The 19,901-nt window shown below is 43.2% G+C and overlaps 1 protein-coding gene across 1 annotated transcript in view; it reads right to left on the bottom strand.

The window, feature by feature from the left end:
- Nucleotides 1–19,901, bottom strand: part of LRRC69 (leucine rich repeat containing 69) — a 351,609-nt gene that overhangs the window by 288,288 nt on the left and 43,420 nt on the right. Inside the window, exon 2 of the mRNA XM_086965983.1 lies at nt 5,002–5,128. Within this exon, the coding sequence (XP_086822109.1) occupies nt 5,002–5,128 (127 nt within the window). The remainder of the gene's footprint in view (nt 1–5,001; nt 5,129–19,901) is intronic.

Below are 19,901 nucleotides of genomic sequence, written 5' to 3'. Positions count from 1 at the left end.
TGTCCCTGGAGGAAGGCATCCCTGGAGCCTTTACATGCTTGGGGGGAGGAAGGGGTCACATGCCCCAAAACGTAAGGGGGCAGGGTATCCCTACACTGTCCCTTAAATTTTTTTCATATATTTTCAGGACAGGAAACTAAGTACCTTGAATCCTGTAAAGGCCGTCGCAGCATTTTCTTTCATGTTGCGGCCACATTTGATCCATGCTTGAAAGGCGGTCTGCTTTGGAAACATTACTGATCATGAGTTCTATAATTTTTTTGTTTTTTGCAGAAAAATAAATGAAGTTCTGCTAATAGTTTCCAAATATGTAATGATCACTTACGAAGACTTTCACTCATTTTCATTGATTTAACGCTGAAAAACAGTTTGTCACCACACTTCTCAGAGATCGTTATCTCTTTGTAAGAGCCATCATTAAATACCTTCAATGATTCCTTCACATCACATTTTACTACACACTGTAAACTGTCAAGATTTCCACAACTGCCCTTTTTTTTGCACTCTGTCATGCTAATTAATCTGTTACTTTATACCAGGGGTCTTCAAAGTGTGGGGCGCGACTCCCAGGCGGGCCGTGGAGTGATGGAAAGGGGGTTGCGCATTCAGGGTATTCAGCCCCCCTCCTTCCCCGTAGTGTGTCTCAGCTCGAGCTGCTGTGAGCTCCGCTGGGCTGTGTCTGCAGTCTTATCTCCAGCACAGCCCGGCACCCCTGAGTTTTTCACAGGTCGTTAACGACCATTTGCATATTTACATACCTTTTGAAAACTGGTTACTGAGGCTTAGTTTTTTTTTTATAGTTTCAGTACCCCCTGGGTCCCAACTCAGCCTTTTCCTTACATTTGTAATTTACATTTACTGCAATAGTGTGAGAATGCATTTCATGAAAAGAAATAAAAAGTAGGATTGCCAGAAGAAAATAATACCAACCATTTCTCTTGTAACACACTGTTATCTACCTCTCGCATTTTGTTTGCTTTATATACTTGCACACGTGCCACCATTGCCTACGTAACGTTTGTTCTTGTGCTTGAGTGTCTGCCATTTATTGCAGTATTATACCTATACTTGTACTTTGTACACTTTTGTAACCTGCACACATATCACTTTTTCCTCCTGTAATGTACCATTTGCTACCTCTTGTATTTTGGTTGCTCACTATTGTTACTTTTGCCTCATGTAACTTAACGTTTGCTTTTGTAATTTGTTCACTTGTAATTTTCTCCTCATGTAACATTACTGTTCCTATTGTGAAGCGCTCTGACACCTTCGGGTAAAGTCCGCGCTATATACAAACGCATAAATAAATACATTCGTAATGTGACTTTTCTGTCTTTGTTCCCTTTAATTATCAGTCATTGATCATTGAGGCAGCCCTAGAACACAACTAAATGTGCTTTCTATTTAGATTTGCTGTTCCAAGTGTTCACAGATGAGTGCTGAAATATACAGCTTTAGGTGACTGCGTATTTTTGCACCGTCTGGGACATCAAAATAATGAGCAGGCAACCCTAACCATAGGACTGGAAGTAAGTTGCAAGATCAGCATATTATTTATTTCCTCCACCCTCGATCCCTGATTAATGCCGTAGTAGCAATAGTTTAACTTATATCGTAAACCCTACGCCGCAGTCAATAATATTTTGAGTTACTTCAAGTGTCTGGAAATGCACCCTGCATTCAGAGAACTCACTTCTCATTCTCGCACTTCACTTTCATGCTCACCCTGCACTCACAGCGATCACAATGCACTCACACTGATCACCATGCACTCACATCATTCACCCTCTCACCCTGCACTCACATTGATCACTCTGCAATCACAATGCACTTGCGTTGTTCACCCTGTACCTCAGCCTGCAGTCACACTACTCATCTGCACTCATCCTGCAGTCATGTGACACCTCATTCACCTGCCCCCTCACTGCTCCATTTGCAACTCGCTCAAACAAGCCCATCATTAACCATGCATTCATTCATCCCACTCTGCACTTATATCCACATCCAAATTCATATGGCCCCCTTACTCACCCTGCAGTCACTCCTCTTTCCCTACTCTCATACTGTTGCATCGCTCACCGTGCACTCTCATGGGCACTCTTCTCATCCACTGAGTGCAGAGGGTTAATGTGCCTGCTACAAAGAATATGTACTATGCAGATCACAGAACTGAGTGTGAGTAAACTATGTGTAGCGCTATAAAAAAAAAATGTTTGTCAGAAAGGTGCTACAGAGAGATGAGGTGCATTGTTGGTGCCACTGCAACTTTAACCACCCACCCATTGCCTTGCCTGTGAGGCCAATGACAATACCTATGCAACTACCAACCATAACACTGTACAAGTGTGACTATTTCAAGCCCCCAAAACTATAAGAATGGCATGGATGTCATGAGTTTATCGTATTTAATGTATATGGAATTAATAAACAGCTGTTCTACTCATCTCTAAATTACACAGACAGAGCCACCATGTGGCAGACGGTCATAGTGCCTGTGTGCACAATTAAGTGCCAGTGCGGATCACCGGAAAGCACCTGCTGCAATTAAGCACTGGTGCTGAGGTAACAGGGGAGAGGGACATTTGTTCAAGAAGGTGTGAAAGAACAAAGTAGAGATGTGAAAGATGAATAGGGGGACTGGAGAGGTGTAAGATACAAATAGACAACAATTTGAATGGAGAGATTTGAGGTGAATGAGAAGTGCAGATGGGCACGATAGATGACGGGGTCAGAGAGGCCATGAGATAAATGCGAGAAACTGTTAGAGATGAGGGCAGTGAAAATACAGAATGGCAAGAGGTGATTAAGGGTGAAGTGAGAAGTTGAATAGGGAGAGTTCAGAAGTTGTAAAAAGGGGTGAAATAAAATGCCGGCAATATGAGAGAGGGATACGGGGATGGGAGAGGAGAGAGGGATGGAAGGGAGGGGGTGAGAGGAAAGCAGCATGGGTAAATTGCTCAACTCTGCACAAGACCACCAGGGTTTTAGGGACCCCTGTTGCTCCTGGCCAGGGCCAGGTGAGCTTCTAATGTGGCAGCACGTATTCCTGCGGAGCGGAAGGCCCATCACAAAGGTTGATTAGACATCTTTCTGATGTTAATTGCTGTATTTTGGTTATAAACTGGTACTGATGGGGTGAAATCTTTCCTCTGTGTTATTGTGTGCAAAAAATGTCAAAATAATGAAGCAATTCTATCCCAAAAGAACGTGGCATCACATAACATTATTTACATTTTCCTCTCACACAATTTAGTCAAGCCTTTCGTGTAATTTGGTCCTCACCTGCCTCGTAATTCCAGAAGCCCTGCCTACAGGTTTAGAAATGTTTGTCAGGAGGGGGTCCTTACGACTGAAAATGTTGACAGGGGGGTCTCGGCACCCAAAAGTTTGAAGACCTCTGCTTTATACAATTATCCAGAAGTAACATTAAAAAAGGCAAATCCACATGGCACGCGACACGTCCTTTTTTCTAGTTTTCAAGAACTGCAAAAGCCATAGGTTTTATCCATACTGCTTAGTGTGCGCTTTTATTAACCATTGTTATTGTTCACCACAATACACACAAGTAATTAACAATCAATAAGAATGTATTTCTGAATGATAATATTTTCACTGACATTATTTTCTGTTAGTTTCTTGCTTGAGCTGCACTCCAATAGAAATGCAGAGTTTTTTCTATTCCTAGTGTAATTTCAAAAACATATTTATAGTAACAAAAACACGGTGTGCCATACATGGGTCAAACTGACGTTTGCGATCAGAATGACAAATTACATTTTAAAGTATACATGGTAACTTGATGATAAAATGAGAACATGTGCTAAATATATAAAATCAGCACTCAGTCCAAAGATTGAAGTAAGACTACCTCTGCGAGCACTCACCTGTTTTTTATAGTCTATCTAGGCAGCCCAGCCGTCGCCAGACAATTACGCGAGCATCACTAGAGAGGGGCTTTGGCTCCGCCCACATGTTTTGTGCCTGGAGTATGTGTTTTATGGTGCAGAAGTTGTGTGCTTCCACAAAAAAAAGTGCTAGTTGTGAACATTTTGTGTATTTATATAGCTGCCTGAGGTTGAACTTTGAAGGGAACACACATGTAATTGAAATGCTATTAAAGTGTCTTAGATAACTAGTTGATGGGTGGTCTTTTTCTTTGGCAGCAGCACAGGTGAGAGGAGGGCAGTCATTAATTTACATGGATTTTTAGGTCTGCCGTGACAGTGCAACTGTCGCATGCATGACCTTTTAACCTACACCATGTTATTCTACAGTTCTGTGCTTCCACACAAATATAGATCTATTTTCATGCTATTTACTTGTAATGCTTCGCATTACCATGAACATTCCTTTAAAGTCAGACCTATTTAGCATTGCTAATGCTTGTCATAATCTGGGCAAGGACTTAGATGTTTGGCACTACGCAACATAATTCTATGAACAATAGTAGTGGTGGGTGTCATTCTGAATTACTCGCACAGTATTCACAAAAAAGCCCTTTTCCGGTTCTAGTATATGTCACCTTAGCTTTGAAGACATAGGATCTACTAAATCTTTTGGCAAAACGCGTGATTTTTTTTACAAATAGAAATATTAGGATAATTGATGTCCTGCTAAGTGTGAATAGTCCCCTAAATGATAATTATGAATGCATTCGATGGGTTTTAATGCCCATCCAGTATCAGTGGTTCACAAATGGTCCATAAGGTCCTTGCGTTAAACAGCACATACTTTGAAGACCAGTACCACGTGATCAATTTAAATGATGCTGTCTCTCACAGCCTGCCAAAGGAGGCAGAGCACACAAACACACAAGAGTGCAGATGGAAACCGGGTTCAAATGCCGATTGGAGTGGACATAACTGAGGAATCTAAATATTGAGTATTTACCAAAACAACAAATTATTTTAATTTGTTTGTTTAAATCACATTATTTATCAAAGTTCCGCACAAATTCTAAGCTAATTTAGTTCACAATTTATTTTTCAAAATAATACTTACCAAATACATCAGGGGACACTGTGGCAATCATGTTTCCAAACAAGTGAAGCTTCCGGAGTGATATAAGGTGTTGAAGTTGCTCTGGAACTTTTTCCAGGACATTATTTCCCAAATTTAGTACTGTCAACTAATGGGGCAAAAATATCACATCACTAAGACAGCAAACATAATTTAACTATCTTTTACATTACAGTTAAGAATTATTTAAATAATCCTTGGTATAATAATTGAATTGAGTTAAATAACTAGTGTATCAGTTCAGGTGTTCTAGCTAATCAAGAGCGGTTTTCTAACCATAAGATCCTCTCTCTACAAGCCATCCAGGTGTTCTACATATGTTGCAAATTAATGAATCAGAGAAGGAAGGTGTGGTGGCAGTGGCAACACTGTACTACGTCTGCATTTGGATAAAGGTGTATCTTTACACATATTTTACACAGTGGAGTCGCCACTGTGTAGTTATGGTTAAGCTGCAATTTAAATTTAAATTACATATTTTGATTGGCCTAGAACATTCGTCCCCATGGACGCATCTGCACCAAATATGGCACTGCCTTATCATATGCAAATAAGGTGTAGCTTTACAATTTTCATGCAATTCCGTGAAGTGGTCAAAACATTTTTAAAATAAGTTTTCACATTTTAGCTTCCATCATAAATTATGCTCACAACTACGGAAAAACCAGTGAAAAGATTTACATAAAAGTTTTCATTAAGGCAGATTTTTTGTGAGAAAGCTTGCTTTGTTCTTGCCTTTTTGTAGTTGGTGCATATCTGTTCAGTAGTTTTTGAGATATTAGCATTTGGAAAGGGTATCAGGTGAACTTGTAAACGTTAACACTTTTATATATCTTTTTTTTTTATCAATTGTATTTTCTAAATTTTCCATACATTGTCAAAAAATAGGTCATGTACAACAGTGTCACAGTGATATAACTCCCAACCACCATTCATATACCCCCCACCCTCTGCCCTTGCAAAGTATTTCAGATGAATCTCGTACGATGAGAAGCATACAATTAAATATTTCAAAATAATCCTGTCCAATATTTTAACATTCATTACAGCGTAATACAGTGTCCATATAGGGCCATAGTCCAAGGTACATAGTCTACGTACACATGACCACAGGAGCTCATATATCCACATTCACTTCGTTATCAACACTTTTATATATCTTGAAAAGGCATTTTTTTTATTTTTCTTACAACTTAAGCACCGTTTGACAAATGTGCAATAAATTTATCAGATACCCAAGGCCTGATTGCGAGTGAGAATTCTAGTTATCGCACCCCATAAATAACAATATCCCAGAGTCTTTATTTATTGGGTGCAATAAGCAGCACCTATTGCAAGTTTCCAAGGAGTAACATTCGGATGTTGTCGTTTAAGGTACCAAAATCTGCATGGTACATAATTACAGGAGAGCTGACTATTAGTGGGGAGGGGTTAACCATTTTTGGTTTGTTAATAACGACGGCACAATTAGATGTATCAACACCAAGTTTAGGTGAGGTGTTCTCATTTCAATAATCAATTTCAAATAAGTTCATTTAGAGGGCCATATTTACAAAGGGGTCAAAGAAATGATAATTTTGCTAATAAATTCAGCTCTGTTTGACAAAGTTGCATGAAATTTCCTCCATATTTTGCCACTTTAGCTTTTTATTGGTATGCCCATTTTTTTTAGCCGATTCATTAGCAGATCCATCGGGGCCAACGTTAAATGGAGACCAATAAATGATAACTAATACATTTGAAACAGTTGGTTGAACATGAATAACAGTTGGCAAACAGCAAATTAAGCCCAAAGCAGGAAAATCAAGTTTCATGCAGTTTAGAAAGGGTGGGGCAAATTTAAAGGGAAGTGTCAAAAAGGCTTAGCTCTGCAAGTAAACTCTTGCTGCACACAGCCAAACGCTGTGTGTAGGAAGTGTTCTACATCTGTGAGAGCCGGGGGACGGCCTGGAGACCAAATACTATACACCATGGCGATAGGATATATTAGGGAGAGGAACATAGCAACCCAAGCAATACAATGATTACTGCTAGTCATGAGGAGCAAACCACAGAGGAAAGTGATGTGTCAGATAGTTATGCATCTGATACAACAGCAGACCCTCTGTCGCAAAGTATACAATAAGGCAATACGAGCAGGAAGAATTTCCTGAAACAATTGCAACTATTGAATGAAGAAAAGTCAAAGCAAACACATATGGATCAAGAGTTTTGGAGAGGAAGGGGCGTAGAGTGCGAGGAAAAACAAGAGGAACAATAGAAGAACAGGCCAAGCCCATGGGAGTGACAACAAGTGCGAGAAAAACAACAAAATGACTGTAGTTAATCTATCAGATCGTGAGTTATTAGCACTTGACATTAAGCTTTTATACTTAGGCTTATATTTTGTCCTTCTAAAAAATCTTGATTATCTACAGACTAGGATTGATTTACTCTGTTTTCTCAGGAAATTGAAACTGAAGACGTGGTTTAATCTAGAACAACCTAAACCAAGTGCTCAGATTGGGGAAGATAAATCTAATGGAGTATGTATTAAGGATATAGGATTATTACATTCATTAGCTCAAATGGATGAGGAGGTTGAGAGTCAAGAAGAACCCTTTTTAGATTTGCATGCTATTGGTGTGGGAGTGGACTCGGCTTGTCCAAGCAAATTTAAACATAAATCTACTTTTATACCAGTTGCGCATTGTGATGCCTTGGAGGTTTTTGAGAAAAGTATTGTGAAGGAACTGAAAGGTTTTAGATATGAGACTAGAGGTAGAACCAGAAGGAATCTCTCAAGTGAGCAAACAGCAGCTCTAGAAATTCTCAAGTGCAACTTGTCTATAGTAATTAGACAGTCAGACACGGGGACAATGTGGTTGTCTGGTCGTAAAAATATAAGTTGGCAGAAGGGGGAAAACAACTCAATGATCCATTGTGATACAAGGTATCACGCAAGATGGACTTAACGTCATCCAACCTGAAATACACAGAAATGTTGAGGACTTGAGGGACAAGGGATTGATAGAATGGGAAGAATTTCAATTCCTAATATGTGAGCATCCTATAATTCCTGTTCTATACCTGTTGCCTAAACTGCATAAGAATGCCCAGAAACCCCCTGGAAGACCCATTGTGTCCTCAATTGGCTCTCTCCTAGAAGGAACTTCAAAATATATTGACCACTATCTCAGATCTTTCGTGACAGCCTTACTTTAAATACACCACCCACTTTTTTTACGTTAATCGAGGAGGTGGCCCGGGAAGAAGACTATTTACTAGTGACGTTGAATGTGACGAGTTTATACACATGTATCAGACACGACCTGGGGAACCAGGCAGTTCGACATTTCTTGCGAGCCAGGCCCATACCTTTACTATTACATACAGAAATGCTTACTGATATGATCTGGTATTGTTTAACAAATGTTTTTTTTTTATTTTGACCAACGGTTATATAAACAGATCCAGGGTACAGAAAAGGGGACCTGCTTTGCCCCCATTTACACAAATCTTTTCATGGGCTGGTGGGAGGAGCAGGTGTCCAGCCAAATGGAAGGGTTGGACAACCATATTGTAATGTTGACCAGGTTTATAGATGGCATTTTCATGATTTGGAAGGGAGATGAAAATTCAGCTGTATTGTTTGTGAAGAAGGTAAATGTGAATGATTTCAACCTCCATCTTACAGCAGATATGAGTAAAAAGAGGATAGTATTTTTAGGTGTTGGGATTACAGTTCAAAACAGCTTACTTGTTACAAAATTGCACCGCAAAGAAACTGAGGGGAATACTCTCTTGTGTGCAACCAGTGCAAACCAGAGTCTCATCTATAGGATCCCCTATGGAGAACTATTAAGAGCAAAAAGGAATTGTTGCACTAAGGAAGAATATGAGCAGGAAAAGGAAGTGATGACCAAAAGATTCAGGGAAAGAGGCTATAATGATAAAATCTTTCAGCAAGCAAGTACTAGAGCTGAACCCCTTCCCAGATCCAACTTATTGCATTCAAAAAAGGTAATCACAGAGGACAAGCAAGACCAGGTCAGATTCATTACTACATATTTGAACCAATCATTCAAAATCAGAAAGATTTTTAATAAGAACTGGCATATTTGCATGAGACACCTCTGGCCAGGGACCTGCTCTCTCGCCCAGCAGCTCCGCTGTTGTGCCGCTGCTGCTGCAGGTAGGTGTTCGAGTCTTGCCTCTGCTGTCCCACTGTTGCCTGTCAGCCTTGTTGTGCCTGTTTTGTTCTTGTGACTTTGGCTGTCTTTTGTAACTATTTGTAATTGTAATTGCGGTGCAATTATCTGTGCCCGTACCCTTCTTTTCCGTGTCAGTTCTCTCGTCACCCACCCTTTTCCCACTGCAGCTTGCCCCTTGCCCTACCATCCCGCTCCCGCCTCCCAGATGAACTTCCCTCCCCCTTCCCATTTAATGGTTGCCGCTGCGAGGGTGAGCAAGCATAACCTCTGACCTCTGGTCAGGGACCTGCTCTCCCCCAGCAGCTCCGCTCTTGTGCTGCTGCGAGGTGGCTGGTAGGTGTTTGAGCTTTGGCCTCTGCTGTTCCACTGTTGGCCGTCTGCCTCGTTGTGTTCATTGTACCTGTTTTGTCCTTGTTACTTTGGCTGTCTTTTGTAATTATTTGTCATTTTAATTACTGTGCTGTTATCTGTGCCTGTGACCTTGTTTTCGTGCCAGTTCTCTCATCGCCCTTTTCCAGACGCTGCTCCCCACGGCCCCTCCACCAGTCATCCCCGCTCCCGCCTCCTAGCTCAGCTTCCCTCCCCTTTCCCTATTTAATGGCAGCCGCGCAAAGCGGGCACACCACTGTCACGCTAAAGGCACGCTAAAGGCAAGCCCATCTGCACTTATCTGCGATTTGAGCGCGACCAATGCCAGAGACCCTGGATTTTTTGAGCATTCACTTCTACGGCACAGCTGCCCTCATCGCACTTAACCCCAGAACAAACAACAACTGTGAGCTGTCCATGCCGAACACCACCCAAAGCCATTTCTCCTGCTGTCACTGCCGCCAGACCTCCACCACCCTCCACAATCCTATGGGAACCACCCCCACGTCGTACGTCAACACCACAGAAGCCCTGAAAAACATCCTCCTCAGTGTGCGCTCCCTGCAAAAACACGCCGTAGAGATCTGGGACCTCCTCGACACCCTCTTACTAGACGTCGTCTTCTTCACAGAAACCTGGACCAACGCCGCCTCCGCCCCTGACATCGCCACCGCCATCCCTTATGGATACAAGGTCCAGAGGAAAGACCTCCCCAACTGCCCCGCAGGAGGACTCGCCATGGTGCACAAAAGCTCTCTCCAACTCACCACCTCCGCTACAAGCATCTCCCTGTCCACCACCGAGCACCTCCACTTCTACATACAGACCAGCCCAGATCCACACTACTTGGCACGCTCACCTACAGGCTCTCCGGATCCTGAACTGTGTTTGCCACTACCATCGCCGACCTTGTCCCATGCCTTCGCCTCCACCGACTACATACTCATCGGAGACCTCATCTTCCACCTTGGCAACCTCAAGGACCCAACTCCTCCACCCTCCTGGACAAGCTCGCAAACCTCGGACTGAAACAGCTCATCACCACCCCAACCCACATGGCAGGACACACCCTTGACCCCATCTTCGCCGGAGGTAACAACATCCACTTCAGCCATACCATGCAACCCCTCTGGACAGGCCACCACTGCGTACACTTCCACGTTGACAACCCCACCTCCCACAAACCTGCACCCCGCCCACCGCGAGGAAACTGGAGCAAAGTCAGCGAGGATCAACTCAACTCTACCCTCAACCAGGATGCCCCCTCCACTTCATCCGACGACAACCTCGCTGCCAAAGAACTACACAAATGGATCTCCATCTGCGCATACAAGCTCTCCCTCTCCACAACCCTGATAGACAACGCCCTAGGAAGGCTTCCTGGTTCACCGCCGATCTCCGAGAATCCAGGCGAACATGCAGATGTCTAGAGAAAGTTTGGCAAAAAAGCAAAACGCAGGAAGACCGCACCACATGTAGGAAAGCCATGACAAAATACCACCATCTCATCAGATCAACCAGACGAACTCTCATCCAGAACAAGATCACCGCCAATGCTGGCAACTAGAAAGAACTCTTCAGCATCATCCAAGAATTCACCAAACCCCCCAGTGAGGCCACTGACATCACCCTTTCCCGGGACCTCTGCAACAAGCTCAGCTCCTACTTCCATCTGAGAATCAAGTCCCTCTATGATAACTTCAACAACAAACCCCGGACTCTGAAACCAGCCCCCCTCCAACAACACCAGCCAAACAACCATCTCCGCCCAGACCCCAACCACCACCGAAGACACCGAATCAACTATGGAAGCATCCACTCAGGAGCACCCACAGACCCTTGCCCTCCGCACGTCTTCCACAGAACTGCTGTTGTAATTGCACCGGAACTACGACGCACCATCAACACCACCTTCGAAACCGGCACCTTCCCCGAGGACTGGAAACGTGCATAAGTCAAGCCCCTGCTAAAGAAGCCTGCGGCAGACCCTTCGCACTTCAAGAACTACCGACCCAATCCCTCCTTCCTTTCACAGCCAAAGTCACCAAGAAGACTGTCAACGCTCAACTTACCAAATTTATTGAAGAGAACTCCATCCTTGACCCCTCCCAATCCGGATTCGCAGCAACCATAGCACCGAGACCGCCCTACTCCCCGCCACAGATGACATCCGCACCCTCATCAACCACAGCCACACCGCTGCCCTGATCCTACTCGACCTCTCCGCAGCCTTCAACATCGTCTCCCACCACACACTTTACGACAGCATACGAGGAACTGTCCTTGAATTATTATTATTATTAAATTATTAAATTAAATGTGCAAGGCGCACAGCTACTCTGAGGTTTCTTAGCGCCAGAGACACAGGCATCAGAAGTCAAAATTACTGGTTAAATAGCCAGGTCTTAAGGCTTTTACGGACACTAGAGTGATTATGTTCATGACAAAGAGAGATAGGGAGGGTATTCCACAGTACACGTGCCAGATGAGAAAAAGAGCGCCCCCCCATGCGGACAGATTTAAATCTAGGGACTGAGAATTTGGCCTGGGAAGATGATCTAAGCGGGCGTGTAGGGTGATAGGACTGGACTAAGGAAACTAAGTAGTGAGGAGCTATACCAAGTTTAATTTTCTTCATAAAGCACAAGGCTTTAAATTTAGTCCGGTTCTCAATTCTCAGCCAGTGAAGGTCTCGAAGGGTGCCAGAAATGGATGATATTTTGGAACATGACAGAGCAGCCTCGCCGCAGAGTTCTGTACAACCTGTAATCTACGAATTACCTCTTTGTTGGCTCCTAGATAAAGGATGTTGCTGTAATCCAATCTAGACACTATCAGTGCTTGGATTACTGTTTTCTGAGTCGAACTTGGCAGCATCCATAATATATTCCGGAGCCACCTCAAGATGGCAAAGCAATCTTTGAATGGCTCCACTCCTTCCACCACAGCAGGACCAAAGAATCAGACTGCCACCCATCCACTCAGAACCCAAAGAGATCAACTTCGGAGTGCCCCAAGGAGCATCACTCAGCCCAACACTTTTCAACATCTGCATGGCCCCCTCGTCGCTATTGTCAGACAGCACAGACTCAACATAGTCTCCTATGCCAGCGACACCAAACTCATCTTCTCCCTCACCAAAGACCCCATCACCACCAGACTCAGCTTTCAAGAAGGTATTAAGGACGTCGCATCCTGGATGTGCAGCAACTGCCTGAAGCTCAACTCAGTGAAGACAGAGGTCCTCGTCCTCGAACCCTCCCCCACTGCCTGGGACTGCTCCTGGTAGCCCACCGCCCTCTGCAGCCCACCCAGCCCCACCAACCACGTCAGGAACCTTGGCATCGTACTCTACCCCTCCCACTCCATGACCTGACATGTCAACGCAGTCACCTCTACCTGCTCCAACACCCTCAGCAAGACCTTCAAATGGATCCCCCCCCTGAACCAAGAAAAACCGTCACCCAGGCACTCATAACCAGCAGACTAGACTACAGAAATACCCTGTACACCGAAATCAACAAGTCCCTGCTCCACAAACTGCGGACCATACAGAACACCGCAGCCAGACTCGTCCTTGGCAGCCTTCGACAAGAGCACATCACCCAACACCTGCGAGACCTCCACTGGCTCCCCGTCGAGAAGACAATAATCTTCAGGATACTTACCCATGCCTTCAAATGCCTCCACAGCACTGGACCCCAATACCTCATCCAGAGAATCTCCTTCCACGTACCAAAGAGAGACCTCCGATCCACCGACCTTGCCCTCTCGGAAACCCAGCGCATCTGCAGAGCCAGAACGGGCAAAAGGGCCTTCTCCTTCATCGCGGTAAAGACCTGGAATAATCTCCCTGTCGACATCAGATGTTCCCCTTTCTGAACATCTTCAGGAAGACACTCAAGACCTGGCTCTTCAACTGAATGGAGCTGCTTAACCCTCCCCCCCCCACCTTCCAGCGCCTTGAGACCCTCACGGGTGAGTAGCGCACTTCCAATTTCCTGATTGATTGAGATACCACATTTAACATTCAGAACAAATAGATCGTTGAAAGATGATCCAAACCAAAATGTAACTACATCTAATGCAGCCCGCCAACAAACAAAGATCAATAGAACAGGCTTCTCATGATGTATGAGGTGGAAGGCTTATGTAAGTGTTCTAATTGCACCACAATCAGGGTCCTAAATAGTAATAGGGAATTTTAAATTAGAGGGAATTTTGATTGCAACACAGTTTTCTGTGCTAACTGTCTTGTTTGTCCATGTGGAAAGTACTACATTGGTAGCACAATCTACATGGCCAAAAAAAGGGTGTTGGAACACAAGAGAGTGATAAGAAGAAATTATGAACATTACCAAGTGGCACCTCATTTTAAAGAGAAACAATCTCAGAACGAAAAACTAGTCATTTGTGGTGTTAGACTCTATAGGAATTCAACAGAGAGGCGGTGACAGTGAACAGAAATTGAGGATCTTAGAATCCAGATATATCATTGACTTTGAAACTCTAACACCTACAAGATTGAATTCTAGTGAAGAATTAGCAGTACGCCTGGCATGGATATATTGTTACCATGAATATAAGATTTTAGAGTTGGACTATCAGTGTCCAAGACATCTATTCTGAATACAATGAATGATGACTGCTATTAGGAGATACATAGCAGATGGAGGAGCTTTTTTCCCTGCCCCTCCCTCCCCCCATCCAATACTGTGCTTTTAATCTTTTAGTTTATTTTTCCTTTTTATATAAGTACAGGCACTGTATAACACTGGGTAGTAGAGCTGACGCAATTCTTTTAAATGAAATAGTGATATGGAGATTCTTATTTGTATCGTTTAAAAAAAAGTATTATTATATATTTTTTCGTTATGTTATGGACACGTGAATTAATATGGAGAGTAGCAAGATGAGTAACATTCCTTTTCAAGGGTGAAGAATATGGTAGTGAGTTCAGTCTCGCGATAAGCAGAGACATTACTCCAATTATCATGCATAGCATTAGTGTAAACATTTAGTTTACTTGGAATATAGAATATATATATTGACGGCCGAAACGCGTCATGCCGATGGCGAGGGAAAAATAAAGCCACAATTTTGAAATCCACTCTTGGTGTTTTGTGAGATCTGTTCCGTGGTGGTGCGGGAAGACGCATTACAGGACTTTTGTTTCGATATATATATATATATATATATATCTGCGCAAACTCCCAAAACAGCCGCTTCAGGTTCTAGTGCCACTCAGAACCCACCAGGCAAATAGGAGACGGACCACAGTCAGGATACACAGATGTTTATTGCAAGGGTTGAAAACTGCGAGGGCAAGACGCGTTTCGGGCTTCCAAAGCCCTTGTTCACATGCATCGATTCAAAGACTTTTTTTCAATTTTATAATGCAGTGCAAGCCCGCCTCCCCGCCATTTTACACTCCGGTCACGTGATCATAAAGGTAGACAAAAGACTCTACATTGCAAATGATCAATTGATTTACATGTACATACATAAGTTATATATATATATAATAAAAAGTCCATTAAAACTAGAAAGAGAACAAGTCTTGAAATGCATGAGTTAAGTTGCTACATTCACCTTGTTTAACACCCTGCGCGCTAGCGGTTTTCCCGCTATGCGCTGGGTTTTTGAAAAACCCGCGTTACATGACGAGCTCAGCTCGTCATGAGTGTACGAGAGGCGTAACTCATGACGAGCTGAGCTCGTCATGAGCATAGAAGGGGTTAACAACCCTTAGGTACTAAGTCACACCCGACTCCTACTCCTACCTCTAGCATAGAATCTTTAATTGTCAAGCACCTTTACAAATACACATTAACACACTACACAATATAAATGATCATTAATTACATCTTACACCACCGTTTATGCTTATGTCCACCCACCAAAATATGGCAACACATCCATCCATCATCATACATCATCATACTGCCAACTGCCAAACATCAGATATGATCACAAGCTCATTATATATTTGTACAACCACCACTTGATGCCCACACACTCCAACAGACCACAAGTTACGTTAACACACCCATACCCACAATATACATCCACACACCACCAAAAAATATGACACAGTAACCTTCATACACCCACAGCCATCATCACATGCCAATGCACCTACCATTGCACGCACACATCCATCATACACACACATACTCCCCATCAAATGTCAACATATGACCAGCATGCACCCACAGAGCCACTATTTACCAACACTCTACAATGTCACTCCCAGACGCTAATCATACATTCATTTATAAATATAAATGTTATCACTGATTATCTCCAACACATCTTTACTTCAGAAGTAATGATAAAAGAGTTTAAATGAAAAATGTCCTGGCTATCGTAAAGGAAAGCTTCAATTTTATTAAGGACTCCGAGGCGAGGATTAGACTCCAATTTTCTTCACTTTATTATGTTCAGCAATCAGAAGCTTAAACCTAACAAACTACATTTCCCATGATGCTTAGGCAAATAGAAAATGTTCAACAACAGCCAATCAGCGAGTGTCCACCCATCCAACTTCCCCCGAGGACGCTCTTTCCTCATCTTTCTTCGTGCGAATATAGCTGGTAGGTACCCTTTTCAGTCCTGTTTATCTGCTTCCATTCCAGTGAAATAAAGGGAGCGTTTTAACCACTCGAAAGAACAACCTATCTCTAAAGGTATTTCTTCAAACATTTATATTTATATTACAGATACAAATGTAACTTGCCACAGACCACATGCTGATAATTCTACTTTGAAAATAGATTACTTACATTCTCAACGTATATACATTGGGAGGAATAGCCCAATACCAGGGTGGGCTAATCCTTACCTCCGAATCCTTAATAGAATTGAAACTTTCCTTTACGATAACTAAGAAATGTTTCATTCAATGTCAGGACTGGAGGTGAGGATTAGGCTAGTTTAAAGCTTATCCAACACCAAGGTAGGCAGATTTATAACCAGCTTGAAGTAAAACCTCTAAAAGGTAGAGTCTGATAATCAATCCGCAGCGTTTGGTATGTTCTCCAAATGAGCACCCAATGTAAAGGCTTTAGCTTGTACTAAATGAGCTCCAAAATGTGAAAAATCAATCCCTGTCTCCTGCATGCCCCAGTGGACCTAACGGATAATAGCAGTGGATGAAACCGCCTTGAGTGGCTTCGTGAGAGCAATGAATAATGGCCTTTCGCCCTGTGGACAAATATCCTCAGTCATAGACTCTTACCATACACAATTTTGGAACATCTGGGAAGGAGAGATACAACACTGATTTTGATTTATACTTCGTTCTTCTAGAACTGTGAAAAGTAACTCCCTCTGGAGTAAATACCCGTCAGATTTAGAACTCTCACATCTAACACTCTCCTGCAGGAAATCAAACACAATAAGGTAGCCAGTTTGGACAACATCTGTTTCCTAGAGATGTACTTCTTAGACTGCCATGATTTAAACAAGTTTAAGACTGTATTCATGTCCCACAAAGTAGAGTATTGAGGTTCCGGGGTGGGGAGAGAGTCTAAGGAGTTTGAATACAAGGGGATGTTCTTCCACAGGATGACCATCCACCGGTACATGCAGGGCTGAGATAGCTGATCTAAACATGTTGACTGACCTATGAGCTAAGCCCTCTGATGCTAATGCGTCAAACAAATTCCAAATGTGGAATACTTCTGTCGTTACTGGATCCACCTTTCATTCATGAAACCAACCCTACCATCTCGACCAGGTGGAGAGGTATCTCTTGCCATCTGCCCAGCCCTTTGTGAGTAAAGAGACAGCCTCAACTGAAAGCCCTAGGATCGTCCAGTGTTGCCTGTAATCCACCACACCATGAGACGAAGTGAACTCGTGAGCAGCAGATGATGGGGATCTGGGAACAGGGGTAGAGGGATTGGAAAATCCCAGTATAGTTCCATCAGAACTGGAAACCAGACATGCGACCTCCAAATCGGGGTGATCACCACAAGATCCGCTTGTTGTTGCCGTACTTGGGTGGATACTCTTATGATCATCTCAAACGGATAGAAAGCATACACTTCCTCATGCTCCAATCCTGGAAGAATGCATCTTCAGCCAACAATCGCGGACGAACGCGCTTTACTAAGCCTCCGTGATCGGTGAATGAAACGCCGAACGCGTGGGAGCTCAAGACGTGCTGAGCGCGTAGATTTCAATACGCGGTTCCCCTGTTGTTTGAAGGCCTGCACAGTTCCTAGAGCCTGACAGACACGGAACGGGCCACGAAGGGACGACAACGTTCCTGGAGCCACGCCGAAAGGGAAAAAGTTAATTAGGTACAGCGCATTTACAAATACAAACACAGGCACAATATTCACTGAATTTTGTCACCATACAAGCTTGCAAAGATAATTTTAATCCAAATAAATGGTAGAAGAGCAAAACACTTATCTCAATGCTGCTGGAGCAGCAAAGAAAGAGGAGGATAGAGCATCATCCAGGCAAGTTGGATGGGTGGACATTCGCTGATTGGCTGTTGTTGGACTTTTCTATTTCCCTAAGCATCATGGGAAATGTAGCTTGTTTAGTTTAAGCTTCTAATGACAGCTGGATATAATAAATTGAAGCAAGTGGAAGCCTAATCCTTGCCTCCGGTCCTGACATAGAATTTAATGTCAACTTAGTACGGCGAGGTTCCGACACAAAGTGATGATAGCACCTTAATTTGTGAAGTTCATAACTGTTTAGTTTTTTCGTTGAAGCCACTGTTCACATATTTGTCCATTTTAACCCCTTTTCAACATTTTGTTTTTGCAAACGTCTTTTCTTTTTTTGTGTGTGATATATGATGTTAGTTGTGTGTATGTATGATAGTCGACCTGTTGGCATATATGAAATGGGCTGTGTGGACATATGCTGGTGGGTGTCTTGGTGTATGAATGTGGTTGTGGGGATGTATGATGCTGGGTGCATAAAGGTATAATGTTCCTATTGCTGACATTTGATGGTTGCTGGGTTGATGAATGGTATTGGCTGTGTAGATCTATGTTTTTTGGCTAATGATGGCGGGTGTATGGCTGTATGATGCTGCTTGTGCTGGCATATTATATTAGTTGTGTGAAAGTATGATTTTGGCTGTGCTGGAATATGTTAAACTCTATGGTTTAGTGTACGATGATACTTGTACACCAAAGTATATGTAGTGTATGAAGACGGTTGCATTGGTCTATGAGATGGATGTGATGGCATACGATATGGTTTGTGTGGCTGTATGATGGTGGATGTGTTGTGGTGGCTTTGTTAGCATAAAATGTTGTGTGGGCGAGGTGAGAAGAAAAAGGCCTTCCACTCACTTGAGAAATGCAGGGAAGTTGGGTACTTTTCACCGTACCCGTGGGCAAGGCGAGAGGCTTGGATGGTATTTTCCTTTCCCTTTGGCCAGGCAAGGAGGGTTTGTGTAGACTTACCATCCTTGTGCCAAGGCAAAGGGGGTATTGGGTAAATTGCACTCCAGCCCGTGAGGTGGGAAGATAATGGTGGTGTTCATCCCTCCCCAACCTTTGGGTAATGCCCAGGAAGGGGTTAATTAACTTCTCCTGCAGTTCAGCGAGGTTACAGTGCTGTAAGTAGCCTCGTGACCCTGGCCAGGACAGTAAGTTGAAGCCTTACCAGGTCTTCACATGCCACTTGCCTTGCACATCCGGTAAAATCAACATTGAGCGATATTCGTTAAGAGGCAGGCTTACGTATGGTGGAGCATCGGCTCGCTCACAGAGCAGATTTCTTTTTTTTTCTTTTTTTCTTTTCCTTTCCTCTGAATGTGCATGAACCCCGTACATTGACCCTGATCTAGAAGCTTGAAACATTACAAAAGTATACATACTTCAATATGTGCAATGGACAATTTGAATGGGTGTGGGCTCTTGAATTTGCGAGGATTGCAGGCTCCTACATAGAGTGCCTATTGGAACATGTTGCAAGACTAGTAGAGAAGGAGACAGTTGGGGCCTGTTCATAATTTGAACAACATTATACAACAACCACCTAACCAATTCGAAGGACTGATGAGAGAGAAAAGCAAAACAAATAGTGAGAGTGTACTCGTTGCGCATTCACTGCCAGAGTGTCAGGGGCCTGAGCTCTATATCGAGAGTGATGATACTCTGGTATCGGTTGCAGGTCCTGTGACTAGAGATAGAGATCATGTTAGTGCCACTCTTATCCAACAATCGCCCAAAAACATTGAAGACGCACACAAAAGGCAAAATTAGCCACATCTCCTGTGCTGCACAAAGGGGACGAAGATGCAGTTCCTCACCACACAGCCTCACTGATTTTCATGATGGT

This window comes from Lissotriton vulgaris, chromosome 4_1, assembly GCF_964263255.1.
Source record: "Lissotriton vulgaris chromosome 4_1, aLisVul1.2, whole genome shotgun sequence".
NCBI classification, from domain to species: domain Eukaryota; kingdom Metazoa; phylum Chordata; class Amphibia; order Caudata; family Salamandridae; genus Lissotriton; species Lissotriton vulgaris.
Note: the sequence above shows the minus strand (reverse complement) of the source record. Positions and strands in the feature narration are given on the sequence as shown.